Below are 17,895 nucleotides of genomic sequence, written 5' to 3'. Positions count from 1 at the left end.
AAGTGAAATTAAGAATTTTGGGTAAATTGGGGTTTATGAATAATGAAACTAAAGATAATTTAAGATATTAAAAAATAAAATTAAAAAAAAATTTAACAATTAAAATTATGTGAAAAAAATGAATTCTTTAAATTTAAATTTTTATATTTGCTTCAAATTAAATAAGATTGAAAAATAACAAATAAACAAATATTTATAAATTTGTTATCTTGATTGTTACCTATAATAATAACGTAATGCTTTTAATATTATACTTAAATTAATTCAAATTTCATTATTAATATGGGAACGTTTCAGTTAACATGAGAGATAGGCGGTTTTAATGGGCTGTTTTAATTCAAGTCACGTAATTTAAAACTGCCCATTTAAATGCGTAATTTAAAACTGACTATTTAAATTGTAGCGACCGAGTCACATAATTTAAAACTGGCATCACATTATTTTTCTAGAAACCATGTATTAGTACTCAAAAAAATAAAATTTAAAAAATTTAAAAAATTTGATAAATAAAATTTAAATGATATAATTTAAATTTAAAAATTTTAATATAATTTGAACGATATAATTTGAACATTTCAAATAATAGAATACAAAAATAATCTTACAAAATTTTTAATATTAAATTGATAATTTCAAATTTCGTATTTAAATAGACAATTTAAATTACGTGAAAATCGCCCAATAAAACTATTTATCTGCCATATTAATTAAAACGTTTCGATTAAAATGACGATATATCGTAAAAAATTCCTATTCTACCTCTAATTTTATACAAATTTTTACATTAAACATTTAAACTTCTTCTTTTAGCTAATTCTAATCCTAATTTTACTAACCCCACTCATCCCTCGTTATCTCTCACTCAACCCTTTAACTCTCACTCACGAAAAAAAAAAGAAAACAGAGAAGAAAGCTAACCTAATCCCTATTTGCATATTCCCCATCGCCACTCTCCTTTTTTTCACCCTCTGCAGCCACTCTCCCTTCTCACCAGCCTATTCAACCCTCTCTCTCTCACCGTGCCGCCATCCCTCATCACTCTACCTTCTCACCCGCGCCGTCACCAGTCTCTCTGTTTGCGGCGTCGTCAATTCCCCTCTCTACCGCCGCGGCAATTCTGGTCTCCGCCACCTCGTCCGTTCTCCTCTCCGCTGCGCGTCTCATACTTCATCCTTAGTCCTCTGCTCTACACTCTGCTTTGCATGTTTGTCGCCAGCTCGCATCCAATAGGAAGAAGCCGCCGTCTGCCGTTGACAACATCCCGCCGAAGCCGTGGGTTGTCCCTCCTCCAGTCCTCTTCCACTTCCACTTGGCTTCAAGTGTGATACTCTCTCCTTCTCTTTGTAATCTATTGCATTTAGGGTTTATCCCTCTCTGTAATTTGTTATAGCTTTTGTGCTTGTGTCCTAGTATATAAATCATAATCTATGCTTCTATATATAATCACCTTCTTTGTATAAATCTTACTCCTCCCTGCACCAACAGTTGCCGTCGTCCTCCATCCAAAATAGCAGCATGTACCAGAAATAGAGCCTTCGTGTCGGGTTGGTTATATATTCCTATTGTTGATTATTGTTCTTTTATTGCTTTACTGCTAATTTTTTTGAAATTGTAGTGATGATTTAGGGTTTGATTTGTGTTCTGTTTATTTTATTACTCCGTTTATTTTAGGTTCTGTTTACTAGGGTTTTTATTTTCTTAATCCTGTTTTGAATTTCTGTTTCTATGAATCTAATTTTTGATGTTCTGTTTGTATGTTTGTTGTTACGATTCTGATTCTTGAATTTGTTCTATTCTGATTTGTTTTTTGTTCTAATTTTATTTGTTCTTTCTGATTCAGTTTGGTTCTATTTGTAACTCGGTCGCTTGCTTTTTTTTTTTTTCATCTTGATTTTTTGAGTCAGGTTGATTATGGTTCCATCTGCACTTGCTATTTTTGCAAAATTGTTAATGATTTTAGGTGGCCGTAACAAATCTGAGACCGTGACCCTTCTAATGGTCACCGCTTAAACTAGATGGCACAGGAAACAAGACCCAGGCAGCAGGCTGGCATTGGGATGATGCGAGCGCGAAGGGTTTGGGGCTGTAACTCACGTCGGTGACGCTGACAGTTGCAGGTCACGGATGTTCGGCTACGTGAGGAGTGACAGAGGTTCTTCCAGCGAGGGCATTGGCACAAGGAGGCGGAGCGCAACAGTTTCGGTCGGCAGGAACGGAGGCTACACGTCGCGCAGAAATAGAGCGGTGGGATGCAGGTTGCTACGCACACAGCGGGGCGGCGAAGAAAGGAGGGTTTTTCTGCAGAACAAACAATGGGGTTTTTTGGGAGGGTAGGGTAATGGTGGGTGATGAAGGGTTAATGTGAAAAAAAAATTGAATTTAGGGTAAATTGGGGGGTAGATATCACAAAACTGAATAGACAACTAGAAATTAGGGATAATGATGGTTAATTTATATTATTAATACATATTGGGCCAAATAAACAGCCCATTGCACATATTGTACAAAAATTTATGAAAACTAAAAATACAATAAAAAATAAAGTATACTACATGTATTTTTCCGAGATGAAACATCATCATCACCGTGATCCATCATCTTACTACTATGGTGGTGGTAGTGGCAATGTCAGCGGCCACGAATGTGAACGACGAAGTGGAGGTGGACGGATAAGGCACAAGGGCTCACTGCTATGAGCTATGCAGGAGTACATGTCGAAAACGATGCTCTTTCGCTGGTGGAGATTGGAGAGCTGTGTGTTGATCGTAATCCCTCCCTCAAATCTCTAATGAGCATGCTCTACTCCTTCTACTCCGCCACTATCAGAAAAATATGTTTTAGCGACAAACTTTTAGTGGCAATAACATAATGGCCACTGATTTCTTAATTTAAGTTATGTTTTTGTGGCAATTATATATTTGCCATTGTTACTATGTGTTATAATGACAATTGTTATTATTGTCACTAATAAATACAAAAAAAAATCCTTTTTAGTAAAAATTTTTAGTGATCATACAATTATGGCCAGTATTATTCTCATTACAATAATATTTTTAGAAGACTTAGCTTAATTTTTTTCTAATTTTATAACTGCAAGTTCAAAAATTAGTGTTTACCTAGTTTTGATTCAGAAGAGAAGACCTAGCTTATGTTAAAGGTGAAGAATGGTCTCACCGCTGAAACCCTAAGCTCGCCATAGTCGTAGCCGTTGCTACCGCCATCACCGCCGCAATTCATCTCCTTTTTTGTTATCGAGCAAAGGCACCTCCTCCACCAAAGCATCTCTAGATCTGGTAGCAACGTCCAAATCTCTGAGATCGAGAGAAAGCGCATCTTCTGTTAGCACATCTCCTTTGCAAACGAGATCGTTGCCACCGATAGATCTTCTCCCTTTAATTTTTTTTTATTTTTTGTTTTTCATTTTATATTTTTACTAATTCTAAAATTCAACAGGATTTTGTTGTTGTTGTCGCCGTCGCCAACGGTTGTTGCTGCTCCGCTATTTCTCTTTGATGGCCAAACTTGTTGCTCGTTGCTCAGCTTGCTCTCCATGGCCGCCATTTGAAGAAGGTAACGATCGTTACTTTTCCCTCTTGGCATCTTTTTCTTTTTATTTGTACTGATACTTGTAACTAATTATAATTGTTTAGTAGGGAAGAAACTAGTGACTAAATTTGTGTGGGGTTTCTACTTATTTTTGGTATTAGATTTTTATAAGAGCCACTGTAAAAAAAATGATACTCTTAAGAATCTGCTCTCTAGTTAGGTGTTGGTGATATATTAGTTGAGCAGAAGGCAAAAGTTTTTACAATGTATTCAGTATATGATGATCATCTGTGGTAGAAAAGCTCCCTGTTTTTTACAAGACCATGTAATATGTAGTTGTGTTTCACTCTTGCAGCTGCAAATGGTGTAGTCATTGCAACAGAGAAGACACTGCCATCTATATTGGTTGATGAAGCATCAATAAGTTTGTTATTTGTTAGAGTTTCCCTCTTGTCGGCTATATGCCTTGTGGTTAGTGCTTACATATAATTTTTAATTTTGTTATTCTCAAACTTCAGATATTATTGCCAAGTGAATTATCTAAGTATATTTTGAATGTCAAGGGAACATGCAAAAGTGTGGCCATTAATTTGAAATTTGATCTTAGTTCTTTGTTCTATTCCATTGCAGGTCCAGAAAATTCAGTTATTAACACCAAATATAGGGGTTGTATAAAGGTTTGTTTCTTTCTATGTATTTAAATATTTCAAAGTTAAATATATTTTTATGATATCATTAATAATGTTTATCTGATGTCTTCTTAACCATGAGAGGCCACTTAAGGTTTATCTTATTTTAATTTTTTGCTCATGCCTGCAGGTATACTAAAATAGATTCTACCTTCTCACCCGCGCCGTCACCAGTCTCTCTGTTTGCGGCGTCGTCAATTCCCCTCTCTACCGCCGCGGCAATTCTGGTCTCCGCCACCTCGTCCGTTCTCCTCTCCGCTGCGCGTCTCATACTTCATCCTTAGTCCTCTGCTCTACACTCTGCTTTGCACGTTTGTCGCCAGCTCGCATCCAATAGGAAGAAGCCGCCGTCTGCCATTGACAGCATCCTGCCGAAGCCGTGGGTTGTCCCTCCTCCAGTCCTCTTCCACTTCCACTTGGCTTCAGGTGTGATACTCTCTCCTTCTCTGTGTAATCTATTGCATTTAGGGTTTATCCCTCTCTGTAATTTGTTATAGCTTTTGTGCTTTTGTCCTAGTATATAAATCATAATCTATGCTTCTATATATAATCACCTTCTTTGTATAAATCTTACTCCTCCCTGCACCAACAGTTGCCGTCGTCCTCCATCCAAGATAGCAGCATGTACCAGAAATAGAGCCTTCGTGTCGGGTTGGTTATATATTCCTATTGTTGATTATTGTTCTTTTATTGCTTTACTGCTAATTTTTTTGAAATTGTAGTGATGATTTAGGGTTTGATTTGTGTTCTGTTTATTTTATTGCTCTGTTTATTTTTCGTTCTGTTTATTAGAGTTTTTATTTTCTTAATCCTGTTTTGAATTTCTGTTTCTATGAATCTAATCTTTCATGTTCTGTTTGTATGTTTGTTGTTGCGATTCTGATTCTTGAATTTGTTCTATTCTGATTTGTTTTTTGTTCTAATTTTATTTGTTCTTTCTGATTCAGTTTGGTTCTATTTGTAACTCGGTCGCTTGCTTTTTTTTTTTTTCATCTTGATTTTTTGAGTCAGGTTGATTATGGTTCCATCTGCACTTGCTATTTTTGCAAAATTGTTAATGATTTTAACTTGTTTGTGTGCTTCTGCTAATTTGTTAGTGATTTTTGAGTCAGGTTGATTATTGTTCTGTCCCTTTTGATTTCAGGTTTGTTTATTAGTTATTGTGATGTATGATTTCATGTTATGACTTCGTGAATAAGTAGGATGTATGATTTTTTTGCACGTTATAGTGTGATGTATGAATTTTTTTGCACATTATAGTGTGATGTGAATCCCTTGAATAATTAATCTCCAGATGTAGTCACACTACAAGAATTTTCCATGCTAAGCCACTGAAATCGAGAGAAAGCGCCTCTTCGTGAACGACGTTGTCGCCGCATTCGTTTCTGCCATTGCCTCCTCTTCGCAACACCGCACCTCCGCCGCTTGCACTGCCGCCAGTAGATCTTCTCCCTTTATTTTTTCGATTTTTTTTTATTTTATCATTTTGCTAATTCTAAAATTCAGCAGAATTTTGTTGTTGTCACCGTCGCCAAAGGTTGTTGCTGGTATTCTTTTTTTCTTTGATGGCCAAACTTGTTGCTCGTTGCTCAGCTTGCTCTCCATGGCCGCCATTTGAAGAAGGTAACGATCGTTACTTTTCCCTCTTGGCATCTTTTTCTTTTTATTTGTACTGATACTTGTAACTAATTATAATTGTTTAGTAGGGAAGAAACTAGTGACTAAATTTGTGTGGGGTTTCTACTTATTTTTGGTATTAGATTTTTATAAGAGCCACTGTAAAAAAAATGATACTCTTAAGAATCTGCTCTCTAGTTAGGTGTTGGTGATATATTAGTTGAGCAGAAGGCAAAAGTTTTTACAATGTATTCAGTATATGATGATCATCTGTGGTAGAAAAGCTCCCTGTTTTTTACAAGACCATGTAATATGTAGTTGTATTTCACTCTTGCTGCTGCAAATGGTGTAGTCATTGCAACAGAGAAGACACTGCCATCTATATTGGTTGATGAAGCATCAATAAGTTTGTTATTTGTTAGAGTTTCCCTCTTGTCGGCTATATGCCTTGTGGTTAGTGCTTACATATAATTTTTAATTTTGTTATTCTCAAACTTCAGATATTATTGCCAAGTGAATTATCTAAGTATATTTTGAATGTCAAGGGAACATGCAAAAGTGTGGCCATTAATTTGAAATTTGATCTTAGTTCTTTGTTCTATTCCATTGCAGGTCCAGAAAATTCAGTTATTAACACCAAATATAGGGGTTGTATAAAGGTTTGTTTCTTTCTATGTATTTAAATATTTCAAAGTTAAATATATTTTTATGATATCATTAATAATGTTTATCTGATGTCTTCTTAACCATGAGAGGCCACTTAAGGTTTATCTTATTTTAATTTTTTGCTCATGCCTGCAGGTATACTAAAATAGATGATTCTTCTCATATTTTGTGCACAATAATAAAAGGGAAGAATGATGGAAAAAAAAATAATATTTCTACCTTACCCAGCAGTATATTAGCAAATCAACCAACTATGTTTGTGAACATAGATACTGATGTGGATACCTATAGTTTTGAAGAAGCAAGTATGTGGGTTAATACATTTATCTCACTATATCAACTACTAAGTCTTAGGTGTTGTTTTTTTTTTATTTATTTTTAATGTGTAATGAGAAATTGAGATGTATAATATATAATGAATTTTATGAAAGCAGAATCACATTTGTGCAACGAGATTGAAATATCTCTAAATAAGTGAGTGAATACTTACTTTTACATGATATTGCAACTGAGCTTTTTTCTTCATTAGTTTACTAATTAAGTCATGTTTTTAGGGCTATTGAATAGATAGAATAGGCATTTAATCAAGTCAAAGACTTGGTTATTATTAGGTTAAGCTTTAATATCCAATTTTTTTAAACATGGTTTGAACTTTTTTAAACATTTATAATTTTGATGAACTAATTATATTTGTATGCATTATAATCTTTTATTTAAATGACTCAAATAAAAAAAATAATTTGAGGTTTATTTTAGTATACCGAAAAAATTGGTATCCTAAACTCGATGATAGTGATAAATTAAAGACGATATTGTGACTGAAATATTTGCCACATACCTATTGATTTGTTACTAGTTTAAAAGGAATTTGCGATGATATTTGCGATAGTATTGCAATTAGTTGACTATATATTATTTCCTAGCACATTAGCGACTACTTCGTAATTTTGCTTTCTCATTTAGCATAGCTTTGGTTTAGCGACAAAATTCCTACAAATTTGATTAAAGTTTTTTCAAAGATTAGCTATAGATTTGCTACAAAATGTGATGGATTTGCGATCATATTAGTGGCCAATTTGCGACGAGTTAGGTTTGGAAAAATTCCTCACTAATTAGCGTCAACTAAGCATTTTATTTTGTCTACAAAGTTAGTTTGGATTTAGCGATGAGTCTGCTGCAGTAGAGTTTGTCGCTAATTAGCGACTATCGTTTAGTCTATTTCTTCTATGAAATTAGCTTTTACAAAAGTGATAGATTTGCGACAATCTATTCAGTCGCTAAAAAAACTTTCCGATGAATTAGCGACTGTTGTATTTGTCTCACTAATCTGCGACTTGAAATTAGTGAGGAAAGCATTAGTTGCTAGGCGGTAGCTAATCCGTCACAAATCATATTTTGCGTCAGATTAGCGACGATTTTACGATAATTTTTGTAGTAGCTAATCGACTTTTTTCTTGTAGTGGCTATGGCAATAGTTTCCTGGAATTTTCCTGGTCGCAGTCCACTTTTTATGGCGTGCAGTTCCACCTCTGGGTGGAGGTCGGGTATACTCATGGCTATCTTTGTGAAGCGCGTTATGTAGTCCCTGAGGCTTTCTTGCTGGCCTTGCTTGATTGTATTCAGGTAATCAGAGTCATGTAGGTAGATGGCCGATCCAGCAAAGTGCTCTTCAAAGGGCTTTGATAGGTCTCGAAAGCGAGAAATAGAACCTGCATGCAAGAATAAAACCAATCAAGTGCAGAACCGTCTAAGTAAGATGGAAAACAACGACAAAAAACTTTATCAGATGCACCGTTTACTATTATTATGGAGGTGAACTTCTTGATGTATTTCTTTGGATCACCTAACCCAGAGTATTACATGCTTTTATTTGTAGATTTGTTAATTTGAGTCTTTACTCGTTAGGTATTATATAGCAAAATTTTTGTTCAAATTGTTTTCTAAAATTACCTGCATGAACGAAAGAGGATGTGGAGTGTAGAAACAAAATGTGTAACGATTTGTCTGATAAAATTACGAGTTTCATGCATATATTAAATTCTCTATTTTAATTATGTGAGTGATTATTGTTATTTTCACTTTTTTGTTATATTAGAAAATAATATTTAAAACTAAAAAAGAGATAATTAATTTTTTTAATTTGAATTAAAAAATGTCTTGCAAATATATCTAACTTTTATATATACTAAGTGTTATAATATTAAATAGTATGATATTTGCTATAATAATGACTCAAAATATTAATTTAAGATATATTTGAACCTGGTAAGACCTCAATGCAAGTAAGATCAACTAAAATCTATTGTTAGGGTTCCAAATCTGACTTGAGTTCATTACCTTAAAGACCCAATGCAGATGAAGTACATGCGTTCCCTCTTAAATCGACTTAAATTGGATCTCCGTTGCTAGTTAGATATGGTAATGAGGACTCAGGGGAGCGTGAGAAACCCACTTTTCATCCCTCATTCCTATTTAAAAAAAAATGTCCATGTTCTTTCTCCGTCATTGCAAGTTCCTATTTAATTACCCCTCAGAGAACGTAGATCTCTTTGGGTATCTATTAATATTCTTTGAAAATTTTTTAAAAAATTAACACAAAAAGACATAATATAATAAATCATAAAATAATCAATTCAATATAATTCAACACAATTTATAACATATTCGTTATGAAAAATAACATTTCAAAAGGAGAAAACATAAAAAAATAATCCAACATAATAACATAACATAATTTTTTAGGACGATACTGAGCGACATAGCGACGGACTTGATGAGAGGTAGAGAAAGTGAGTTAGAGAGAGAGAGGATCAAGGCTGAGAATGAGTCTGGAAGAAAAAGGAAAAATTCGAATTGGAGGCAGAAATTAAGATTACTAAATTCAAGAAATGGATTTACGTATATATAAAATAGGATAAATTAATAATTTTATATTCGCGTATATTTAATAAGTTTCATAGGGCGGGTACTTATGTCCGTGCCCCTATTAGGAGTGGCAAACGGGAAAGTCCGTCCTGTCTCGCCAAAAGCCCGCCCCACCTAGTAAAACGGTTCTGAATTTTTTCCCGCCCGCCTAATGGTAGGCTAGCGAGATCTCCTTTTTTTATAAACCATTAAATATTAAACAATATATATAATTTCACAACAATTTCAATAAATTTATAATTTCTAAAAACATAAAAAATTATAATTTTTAAATTCACGCACATTAACGCCTTTATAATTATAAATATGTAATAAATATAATTATAAATCAATTTTTTTGAAACAAAATAATAAAACCAACATTGTCCAAAGCAAAAAAAAATATTATCCAAAATATAAACTTCTTCAATTATCATCTTCATTCTCTTGTAGATCAATAACATTATAAAAATTTGTAAAAAAACGTCTCTACCAAAATAAAAGTTTGGCCCAGCGAAAAAGCCTGCCCGCCCCGCCGAAGCCCGCCAAATCCTGTGGATTAGGCGGTGCAGGGTAGGCGGGATTTTTAAGTTTGGTGGTCATAAATTTCCAACCCAACTCGCATTTTTTGGCGGGTTATGCGACCAGCTCGACAGATTTCGACCCGTTTGCCACCCCTAGTCCCCATCCATTTTCGCATGGCAGGTCGTGAGGATTTCAAGAGTCCCCATCTAGCTCCAAAACGCGAGTAATTCCTGCAAATACCCGTTTCGACTGTTTTAATTTTGTGATCATCCTTATTGCTAGCATTCATTGGTTCGTGACGTGGAGCTATTCTAGCCACTCAATAAATTCTCAGATAATCAAAGTTTAAGTTATATCATTTTTATAAAGTTACATGTATCCTTATTATAACAATATTAATAAAAGATAAATGGATAAACACTAAACTATTGTTTGGATATAAGATAAAAAATAAGAGGAAAGAAAATGGAAAGAAAAGTATATTTTTTGTGTGTGTTGTTTAGATAAAAAAAATGAACGAAAAGAAAATAGAGGAAAAAATTTCTTTTGTTTGAATGGAAGGAAAAGTAAGAAGAGAAAAAATCATAATAGAGAAAAATTATATTAATGTTTTTATATATTATATATAAATTATAATTCAAATGGTAACTCTGTATTTTAATCCATGTTTGCACTTTTGAATCAGTTTTTTTCGTAACTTTGAAGAGAAAAAATTTACGTGAGCTCCATATAGATTTTCATGTTTTTCATTCAATTTCTTTGTTGAACCAAATAATGAAAAATTGATTTTTCCATCCATTTTCTTCTCCAGCATGTTATTCCTTTACAAATTCTTCTAATCTAAACAATGCATAAATATGTCATCCATTCTATTATATATAACAATAACTAATATCACATATTAGGCGAATTTACGTTGATAAACCAAAGTCATCCTAAAATTACCTAAATCCCCTAAACCCAATAACGTTATCTAGTTGTCTCCATTTACATTTCCATATAAATCGAATATAATGAATTCGAATTAGGATAATAAGTAGTAAATCTAATTTATATTTAATAATTTACTCTAACTTATGGTAAAAATGTAAAATATGATGCCAAAAAAAAATTAAAGCGACATACATTTTTTACTAACGAACAAAAAATATTTATATGGAAAGAGTCAGTAGAAGGAGAATTCCGCACAATGTGATTCATCTTAGCATTCAATTCTCCGTACCTAGTGCAACCTCCAACCTTGAATTGTGACTTCTTCATTATGTGCCAGATGCACCATTGGTGGACAGTATCAGGTAGGACCTTCCTAATAGCACCGGCCATGGCCTTGAACTGGTCAGTGATGAACACCCACTCAAAACTAGGGGTCTCCTCGCTCCCAAGTAAAGCACAACCAAGAAGAGTAGACTTTCTATGGTGGTTTACACCGACAAAGGATGCAAATGGTAGACCATGCCTGCGAAAACACCAACAACAAATGACAGACCCAATAACAAATTAAAAAAATAACTGCTTTTACGATTGACACATAAGTAAAAACAGACCTGTTTCTTTTGTAAGTGGTGTCGAACGACACCACATCTCCGTAATATTCATACGAATCCCTGCACCTTGCATCTACCCAGAGTGCGCTCTTGAACTTATTTGCATCATCAACATCTATGGCATAAAAGAAGTTGGGATTGATCTCCTTCATTTGAATGAAATAATTCATCATCTACTTAAAGTCCGCATTGTCATCGGCACATCGAAGTTTGCTTGTGATGTAATTTCTGACATCTTTTTCTGAATAACTCAGGTTTGAAGACCCACCAACCTCGTTTGCCAATGCTAGATACTGTAGAACCTATGCACAATTACTCAAGAGGGGGGGTGAATTGAGTATTGCAACAACAATGAATCTTTTTGCGAAAGTTAAAGACAATATACAAAAGTGTTATTGTACTAGTATTTTTCCAAGAGCTTAACTCAATTGCTAAGCATTTATAAGGAGCTTTTACTTTCCAATAGACACCAACTCAAATAAATTGATCAAGCTTTTCACCAATCGGACTTAAGCTATTTCTTAAGTACTTACGAAGCTACTTTTCGATCACAATTTATTTGCTCAAAGGTAAAAGACAATAATATAGAAGAGATGAGTTTGGAGAGATGCAAACGCTATTTAGAGTGGTTCGGCACAATCCTTGTCCTACGTCCACTTTCTTTCTCAATCGCTATTGAGAAGTTCCACTATTGCCAAGCTTCAAGGTGCTCGCACAAAACCTTTTACAATCCGAGTCCTTAGTTTCTAACACCTCACGGTATATGATCACCACTCGTACACTAACCCACTCCACTTAGAGATTCCTTCTCTAAGATTTGCCTTGAGTACTTAGTATACTTCTTTGGTATCCTCACCGACTATAGTGTTTATAACTCTTGACTCAACCTTGGAGATCACACTCCAATTTACAAAGTGTTACAAGAAAACAATTCTCAAAGAATTGTTGAGATGAAATGAGTACTCTCTAGAAGAGTGTATGATTACAAGTTTAGCACTATTGAACCAATTGATATTGCTCTCTCAAATTGTGTATTATAACACCTTAAAAAAAATGTGTAGAATGAAAGAATATAAACAAGATAGTTTGCAAATACTCACATGTATGAAATAAGGCTTTAATCCATCTATTTATAGACTTCCCAAACCTTAGAAACGTTTGGGAGTTAATGGGATGGAGCCGTTTTGTTAAAACTAGCTGTTTTTTTATGTTTTTGAATCATTTGCATCGATGCATAACACATTTTGCATCGATGCAAATGTGTCTTTGAAGTTGAAATTTGAATTTTCAGCTAGGTTGCATTGATGCAAACATCTTTGCATCGATGCAACAAGTCGTCGCATGCTTTGCATCGATGCATGATGAGTGTGCATCGATGCAAACCTTAATGAATGGCTTAAAATCACTTCAAAATGCTTATGATTGATCTCAAACTTGTTGGAGTCAATTTCTATGCTTTTGTTACCTTTGAAAACAAGTTTTTAAACCATTTGGCTAGCATCGAATTGCAATATGTGCATCAAAACATTTTGTGAGTGTGTGTTGAGAGATTTAGCAATTGGTTCTTAACAAGAAGTTACCTAAGTCCTAAGACACTATACTTGTCTTCAAATGTTGTGGACTTGAGTTTCTTGTTGTTGTTGTGTTGCTTTCAACTCTTCATTCCTCAACGTTGAATGTTGGTTGATCTTTCAACATGCTTGTTCATTCAAGTTGTTTGTTGGTTTGTCTTTCATGTCGTTTGTTGGTTTGTCATTCATCAAAACCTACGAATACAAACTTCGCATACAAGCAACATGATTTACAATTTCCCCCTTTTTGATAATGACAAACCAATTTTGAGGATATGCATTTATAAATGATTTTGAAAGCAACAATAATGCACTTTGTTTTATAGAAAGCTTTGGAGAAGACTTCACAAAAAGTTTTTGCAGGAGTTCCCCCTAAATATGTGCATTTGTTCCCTTAAAGGGCGTTTATCAAAGAAAACGATTTAGATATGAAAAGTTTTTGCTTAGCGGAAGTCTTTTTGAAATCATTGTTTCGCAAACTTATTTCTTCTTTTCAAATCCTCAAACTTCTTCTTTTTCAAAAGTTCAAAACTTCAAATATCCTCAAACTTTTCTTCCCCCTTTTGACATTATCAAAAAAGAAAGGAGTTTGAAATGTGTCATAGAAGCATGCATAAAACAATGAATTTTTTTTTTTTTAAGTTCAATTTCTCTATTAATTTCAAGGATGAGATATTCCCCCTTTCAAAAAGAATTTGATTTCCTCTTTTTATATATAAAACAAGCATGCATAATTCCCCCTAAATAAGTGAAATATATTAAAGCATGCACATTAACTTAAAATAGGGGTACCAAGCCTATTTTGAGTTATTCACCAAATAAGCATACAAGCATTAATCATTAAACAAAATTATGAAGAACATATCAACACGACGATTAAGTGCTTCAAGTTGCCTACCATGCTCTACTTCAATCCTTTGGATGTTTTGGTTGATGGATTGTAATTCTCTCATTACATCAACCAAGGAGGGTGGTTCTTGAGGTGCTTGTGGAGGAGCTTGCTCTTGAGGACCTTGTTCATCAACATTTCTTCTTCCCATTTTGTTGAGAATATGAGTGTTGATACAAGATTGAGGTGGTACTTCCTTGGCAATCTCATTTGATATATCAATACCAACATAATCAAAGACTTTAGACCATAGGCAAAGGAATCCTAATCCACCATTCCTATCCTTCATCTTGAGCCTAATCATATGTTGTACTATAAAGTATGGCCAATTAATCTTAATTCCATTCATCATAGCCCACATGACAATCAAATCTTCATCATTTACATTCGCATGCCCGGATATTCTAGGTTGCAATACATAGGTGACTAGATATAACAAAGTTCTATGTTCCGCACTCATTGAATTGCAACTAATTTTGGAGTGAGCTCTTTGTACAAGGTTGAACAAATGCATGGCATTGTCTTTTGAATAACCCCATTCATCAATTGGGGTTTTACCACCTTGAAACAAGTCACCTTGATTTGGCAGCTCCCAAATGGTGGCTAACTCATCACCATCTAGCCTATAATCCTTTCTTCCTATCTTGAAGAATAATGTGAAACTTGATTCATTTTCCTCATCAATCTCAATCATGAGTGTACTATAGGCTATGGCAACTAAATCCGGATAAAATTTACTCTTAATTTGAACAAAATCCATGAGACCTTGATGAACTAGAATAGCCTTTAGAGTATCAAAGTTATGAATGACAAGAAGGGTCGGATCCAAATACCTCGGAGGAATTTCCTTTCTTCCGGCGAGCCTTGCCTCATAGAATTGAAGATCTTCATTAGAAGCAAAGTACCTTGCCAAAGGATGATTATTTGGAGGTGGAACCACACTTGAAGAGCCTTTTGACTTCTTGACGGTTTTCTTGATTCTAGGCATTGTGGATGATTTTGTTTTATGGGTTTTGTAGAGGAGAATGTGGGGACTTCAAATATGTAATTTGTTTGTAGTGGATATCTAAGTTTTGTGAGTTGTATGAAGCTATATGTGAGCTTGTTTTGGAGGTTATGGAGGTTTGGAGGTGGGGATATGAGTTGTGAGGTTGAAGATGATGAAAAAGTGGGGTTTTGTTGCTCAAAAATGCCAAATTCACGTGTTTTTATGCAATTTGGTCGTGTTTGCATCGATGCAATGGGCTTTGCATCGATGCAACATGCATCATTTTGCCCAAAATCACCAAATTTTCATCCTTTGGTGGTTCTTTCTTCAATCCTTTGAGTTCCATCATGTATACACTCATTTAAACTATTATAAACTTCAATTTGTTGATCCTCCATTGTTTATAATCTTCAAATTCCTCAATCTACCTCAAGATTAATCACTCATTCATCAACTCATAAACCTACAAAACAATGGCTAATTGGATATCTCCAATGCTTAAGTTAGTAAGAGATACAAAAATAGCAATATAAATACAATGAATTCAAAACAAATCATATTAGATTAGAATCCAAGATACCAAGTTTTATCATTTTTACTAACAAGGCATTTCACATCATTTGAGGAAACTTCATCTAGATTAATCATGTATACATTGTCAACATGGTGCCCAATTAGCACAATTTCATTAGTGTCTTGCCTTTTTATCAAACAACATTTTGAATTAAAGGTGACTAAGTTTCCTTTGTCACAAAGTTGGCTAACACTAATGAGATTATGTTTGAGACATTTGACAAGTATAACATTATCTATGGAGGTAGAAGAATTTTTACCAACTTTTCCAACGCCGATTACTTTGCCGGTGTTGTTGTCTCCATAGATCACGTTTCCTCCGTTTGTAGGCTCTATTGCGGTGAACTTTGATTCATCGCCGGTCATGTGTTTGGAGCATCCACTATCAACATACCAATTTGTATCCTTAGCTCCAACACGTACCTACAAAACAATTAAAATTGGGATTTAGGGACCCAAGTGAATTTGGGTCCTTGATGGTTAGTATGAGCATAATGCCCATAAGGTGCCAATCTCGTATCTAGACTACGAAAGTTGATATGTTTAATTCTAGTAAAGCATACGGGTGCTATATGACCTACTTTATTACAATAATGACATATGACATTTGGATTATGCATCCTATGCATGTTTCTAAATGGATGCCTAGGTTGTTTTCTAAATGCAACATCTTTTGATCTATATGCATTGTGATTATAATTTCTAAATGAAACATGTTGAGGAGGATGTTTAAAGGCATCATTCCTTTTAGGCATGCTTGCCTTTTGGGCTTGCGATTGCCTAATAGGAGTTTTAGTATTTTTAAATTTTCCTTTTTCAAAACCTAAACCTTCCTTATTATGAACATGCTTCTGGTTTTTCAACATTTTATCTAAGTTCTTTGAAGATTCATTGAACTTAGCTAAAGTGTTCTTAAGATTTGTAATTTCATTTTCATGCATTTTACAAGATTTGTATAGATCACTACTTGTGCTACACTTATCTTTTCCAAGATTGATATTCTCATTTTTCAACATCTCATTTTGTTTTAAAAGATCCATATTCTTTTTCTTTAGGAGAGAATAATCTTGGGTAAGTTTTGTGTACACCTCAAGTAAGGCATCATATTCATCTTGTAAATTAAAAGAAGTGGAGTTGTCATCACTAACCTTTTCTTCGCTTGCCATTAAGCAAAGATTTGCAACCTCGTCGTCATCAGAGTCGGATTCATCCTCGTTCTCCCATGATATGTAGGCTTTCTCCTTCTTCTTAAATTTCTTTTTTTTGGCCTCCTTTTGAAGTTTTGGACAATTGGGTTTAATGTCTCCAACTTCTCCACACTCATAGCATTTTGGTACCTTTGTTTTGCTCTTGAAATTTTTCTTCATTGCAAACTTATTGAATCTTTTCAATAAGAGTGCAAATTCTTCATCTCCTTCTTCCTCATTATCATCACTCTCTTCTTGTAGTGATATTGTTTTAAGGGCGAGACTTTTCTTCTTGCTTTCTTCACCTTTTTGTCTATTTAGCATAGTCATCTCATAGGTGAGAAGATTACCTCGTAGTTGATCAAATGTAAGTTGATCATAGAGCCTTCCTTCCACAATGGCGTTCACTTTGGAGTTCCATTTTGGTGTAAGGCTTGTAAGCACCTTGGTCACAATTTGTTTATCATTGTATTTTGTGCCAAGCATGCTTAGGTTGTTGAAGATCTTGGAGAGTCTTTCAAGAGCTTCTTCAATGCTCTCTTCATCTTTCATTTTAAAATTTTCCCATTCATGAACCAACATAAATACCTTTGATTCTTTAACGTGGTCGGTTCCTTCGTAAGTGATTTGGAGTTTATCCCAAATCTCTTTAGCGGTTTCACATGTAGAGATCTTCATATAATCATGCTCGTTAAGTGCACAATGAATGAAGTTGATGGCTTTATCATTCATTGCCACTTTCTTCCAATCATCGTCACTATATTCATCTTCTCCTTTCGGTACTTGCCTTAAGACGGAGACTTCTCCTTCTTTAGCGCTTGTTGTCTTTGTTGGAATGTGATTTCCATTCTCAATCACTTTCCAAATTCTCACATCTTGAGAACGGATCCAAATTCTCATCTTATTTTTCCAATAAGAGTAATTTGGTCCGCTAAAAAGAGGAGGTCTAGCGGTTGAGTTACCTTCACTAGTATTGTTGTTGTTAAAGCTTGTGCTTGCCATGATCTTTTCCCTTAAACGGTTAAGTCTGTCAAAGGGTTAAGCTCTGATGCCACTTGTAGAACCTATGCACAATTACTCAAGAGGGGGGGGGGTGAATTGAGTATTGCAACAACAATAAATCTTTTTGCGAAAGTTAAAGACAATATACAAAAGTATTATTGTACTAGTATTTTTCCAAGAGCTTAACTCAATTG

At 34.4% G+C, this 17,895-nt stretch overlaps 1 protein-coding gene and 3 long non-coding RNA genes across 6 annotated transcripts; 2 read left to right on the top strand and 2 right to left on the bottom strand.

Moving 5' to 3' along the window:
• On the top strand, positions 903–6,971 carry LOC107639391. Of its 3 annotated transcripts, XR_002361202.1 has the most exons (7): positions 903–1,319; positions 1,486–1,544; positions 5,348–5,379; positions 5,530–5,674; positions 5,745–5,858; positions 6,465–6,511; positions 6,654–6,968. It is a non-coding gene; the product is annotated as an uncharacterized LOC107639391 (long non-coding RNA). The 3 variants fall into 3 exon arrangements; XR_002361201.1 differs by lacking the exon at positions 5,348–5,379; XR_001620114.2 differs by lacking the exons at positions 903–1,319; positions 1,486–1,544; positions 5,348–5,379 and adding exons at positions 4,380–4,661; positions 4,828–4,886 and having other exon boundaries at positions 6,654–6,971.
• LOC110271090 lies at positions 931–4,528 on the bottom strand. Its single transcript, XR_002361203.1, has 2 exons — positions 4,387–4,528; positions 931–1,044 (listed from the first exon to the last, which is right to left on the bottom strand). It is a non-coding gene; the product is annotated as an uncharacterized LOC110271090 (long non-coding RNA).
• LOC107639392 lies at positions 3,451–4,384 on the top strand. The gene is made up of 4 exons (XR_001620115.2): positions 3,451–3,570; positions 3,902–4,017; positions 4,177–4,223; positions 4,366–4,384. It is a non-coding gene; the product is annotated as an uncharacterized LOC107639392 (long non-coding RNA).
• On the bottom strand, positions 7,881–11,643 carry LOC107636570 (protein FAR-RED ELONGATED HYPOCOTYL 3-like). The gene is made up of 3 exons (XM_016340070.1): positions 11,492–11,643; positions 11,180–11,403; positions 7,881–8,227 (listed from the first exon to the last, which is right to left on the bottom strand). Exons 1-3 carry the CDS (start codon positions 11,641–11,643, stop codon positions 7,881–7,883), a joined length of 723 nt encoding a protein of 240 aa, XP_016195556.1.

The sequence above is a fragment of the Arachis ipaensis genome, chromosome B04 (assembly GCF_000816755.2).
Source record: "Arachis ipaensis cultivar K30076 chromosome B04, Araip1.1, whole genome shotgun sequence".
In the NCBI taxonomy this organism is placed as follows: Eukaryota; Viridiplantae; Streptophyta; class Magnoliopsida; order Fabales; family Fabaceae; genus Arachis; species Arachis ipaensis.
This window is presented reverse-complemented; position numbering and strand designations above follow the sequence as displayed.